This window comes from Frankliniella occidentalis, unplaced genomic scaffold (genome assembly GCF_000697945.3).
Source record: "Frankliniella occidentalis isolate FOCC.00 unplaced genomic scaffold, Focc_3.1 Scaffold508, whole genome shotgun sequence".
Classification (NCBI taxonomy): domain Eukaryota; kingdom Metazoa; phylum Arthropoda; class Insecta; order Thysanoptera; family Thripidae; genus Frankliniella; species Frankliniella occidentalis.
This window is the reverse complement of record NW_026267625.1, coordinates 56856-58760: the sequence shown is the minus strand read 5'-3', so window position 1 is coordinate 58760 and position 1905 is coordinate 56856. Positions and strand designations below refer to the sequence as shown.

General features: G+C 36.5%; 1 protein-coding gene across 1 annotated transcript; it reads right to left on the bottom strand.

Moving 5' to 3' along the window:
- Positions 1-680: 680 nt before the first annotated feature.
- LOC127751472 (uncharacterized) lies at positions 681-1905 on the bottom strand. The gene is made up of 5 exons (XM_052275109.1): positions 1815-1905; positions 1498-1703; positions 1276-1415; positions 917-1193; positions 681-830 (listed from the first exon to the last, which is right to left on the bottom strand). The coding sequence occupies exons 2-4, from the start codon at positions 1549-1551 to the stop codon at positions 1064-1066; spliced, it is 324 nt and encodes a 107-aa protein (XP_052131069.1). The 5' UTR covers positions 1552-1703; positions 1815-1905; the 3' UTR covers positions 681-830; positions 917-1063.

Below are 1905 nucleotides of genomic sequence, written 5' to 3'. Positions count from 1 at the left end.
CAACTTGAGCATCTTCTGATAGTGAAGCTGTATAAGAGACCAGAGTGAATTGAGGAGCATTGTCATTAACATCGGCTATAAGGATTTCAACTTGAGAACTGCATTCCCATCCTTGTGTTGTCCCATCTCTGTCTTGAACATGTGCAGTCAACAAGTATTTGCTTTGAGTCTCCCGATCAAGAATATGCGCAGTTCTAAGGTGACCTGATGGTAAAAAAAAAAAAAGTTTTAGCTATGATAAGCCAAAAACATTTGTATGCAATGCGAAAACTTATAATGATATACTTATTTCTTCACATACCTCCAGCTTTGTCAAGGGAAAAGTGTTCAGCTCCTGTACCAGTCAAGTAGAAACGGAAATTTTCATGAGATCCTTCATCAACATCTGATGCTCTAACACTCAACAAAAATGTCCCAGTATCTACATCCTCAGCCACAACAGAGCGATAACGATGGCGTAAACAGTATGGGGGATTATCTATCACAAAGGTAACCACCATTTTAAACATTTAGAATTAATTCATACTCATACAACTTCATTAATAGAAAGGAAAGGGAATGAAATAACTTACCATTGGCATCTAAAATTTCAATGGAAACATTTGATGTTGACACAAACTTGCCATCTGTTGCTACTATTTGCAGATTGTAATGAGGAACAGTTTCTCTGTCCAAAGGGCGCACGACATACACTTCTCCAGTGGAGCGTACTGATAACTGTGAGGCAGGATCACCGGACACAATTTACAAATCTACAGGCATCTTCACAGAATCTGCATCTGATGTGGCTAGCTGAATAATTACTGTGCCAGGAAGCGCATCTTCGTTAACTGGAAAAAAAAAAGATGAAATTTTATTACTTTACATACTAGAATAAATGTAAAAATAAGATTGTAGAGTTGTAGAAGAAACATACCAGATGCCTTGTAATTATTGTTTGAGAAGGCAGGAGGGTTGTCATTGTAGTCCTGGACTTGAATATGAACAATAGATCGAGTAGAATGCTTAGGATGACCATTATCACTAGCAATGATAGTTAGCTTGTAATGCTGCTCTTGTTTCTCTATCCAAATGTACTAGAGTTGATATCCATCCCATTGAAACTGAGGCTTAAACTTACAGCACTCTCCTTAGGAAAAATATTGAGAATAATTTTTACTATTTCCTCAAAGTCGGTGGCCGTTATCTTATGCCTGAACAGAAAATACATGAAACACATTAAACAACTCATCTATAAGAATCAACTTCAAGTATTTTTAATTCAGTAAAACCTACTTATCATTTTGGACAGTTTCATTGTCTATTATGAGTTGGGCTAATTTGTTTTGGTCACTATCACTGAGAGGAGAAGGGCATTTAGAGAGAGCTAATAAGTATCTCCCAGTACCTGACTTTCTTAAAACAGAGCGCATAACCTAAAATAAAATATATGAAAATGATATGAAAATGAATTTCAAGTTTTATGACATTTCCAAAGATTACAAGTAAAATAGATACCTCAACTTCTGAAGAATGGCCTGGAGAGGTATCTCTCAGAATGACTGTGGCCATTTTATTAATCAAATCACCTCAAAAGAAGGTTGTGCTTGCTCCGGCTCATGGGTAGGAAGATGACTTAATTCCTCAGCCAAGCTACTACTAGGTTCTGATACAACTGTGTTTCCTTCTCCCTCAATTAATTGAGGCTGGGTGGTAGTTGGATGCTAAGAGAAATAAAATTATAATAAGATTTTAGTTTGCACAGCTGTTTAGAACTGCAAAAGCATAATATGGTTTCAAGACAGAGTAAGATTATAGAATAATAACAGAATTACCTTAGTTGAAGTTGTATCAGGTTTCTCATTTTGAAGCCCATCGGTTAGTAATTTGGTTGAGACCGGCTGCTTCTTAGCTGGAAGATTCTTC

What these genes read in the sequence shown, in the direction of transcription:
- LOC127751472 (XM_052275109.1), bottom strand. Translation starts at nt 1,551, where the DNA reads ATGGCCACAGTCATTCTGAGAGATACCTCTCCAGGCCATTCTTCAGAA. An exon ending in GCCATTCTTCAGAAGTTGAG is followed by an intron (nt 1,416 to 1,497) that starts GTATCTATTTTA and finishes ATTTTATTTTAG; the next exon opens with GTTATGCGCTCTGTTTTAAG. An exon ending in GAAACTGTCCAAAATGATAA is followed by an intron (nt 1,194 to 1,275) that starts GTAGGTTTTACT and finishes TTTTCTGTTCAG; the next exon opens with GCATAAGATAACGGCCACCG.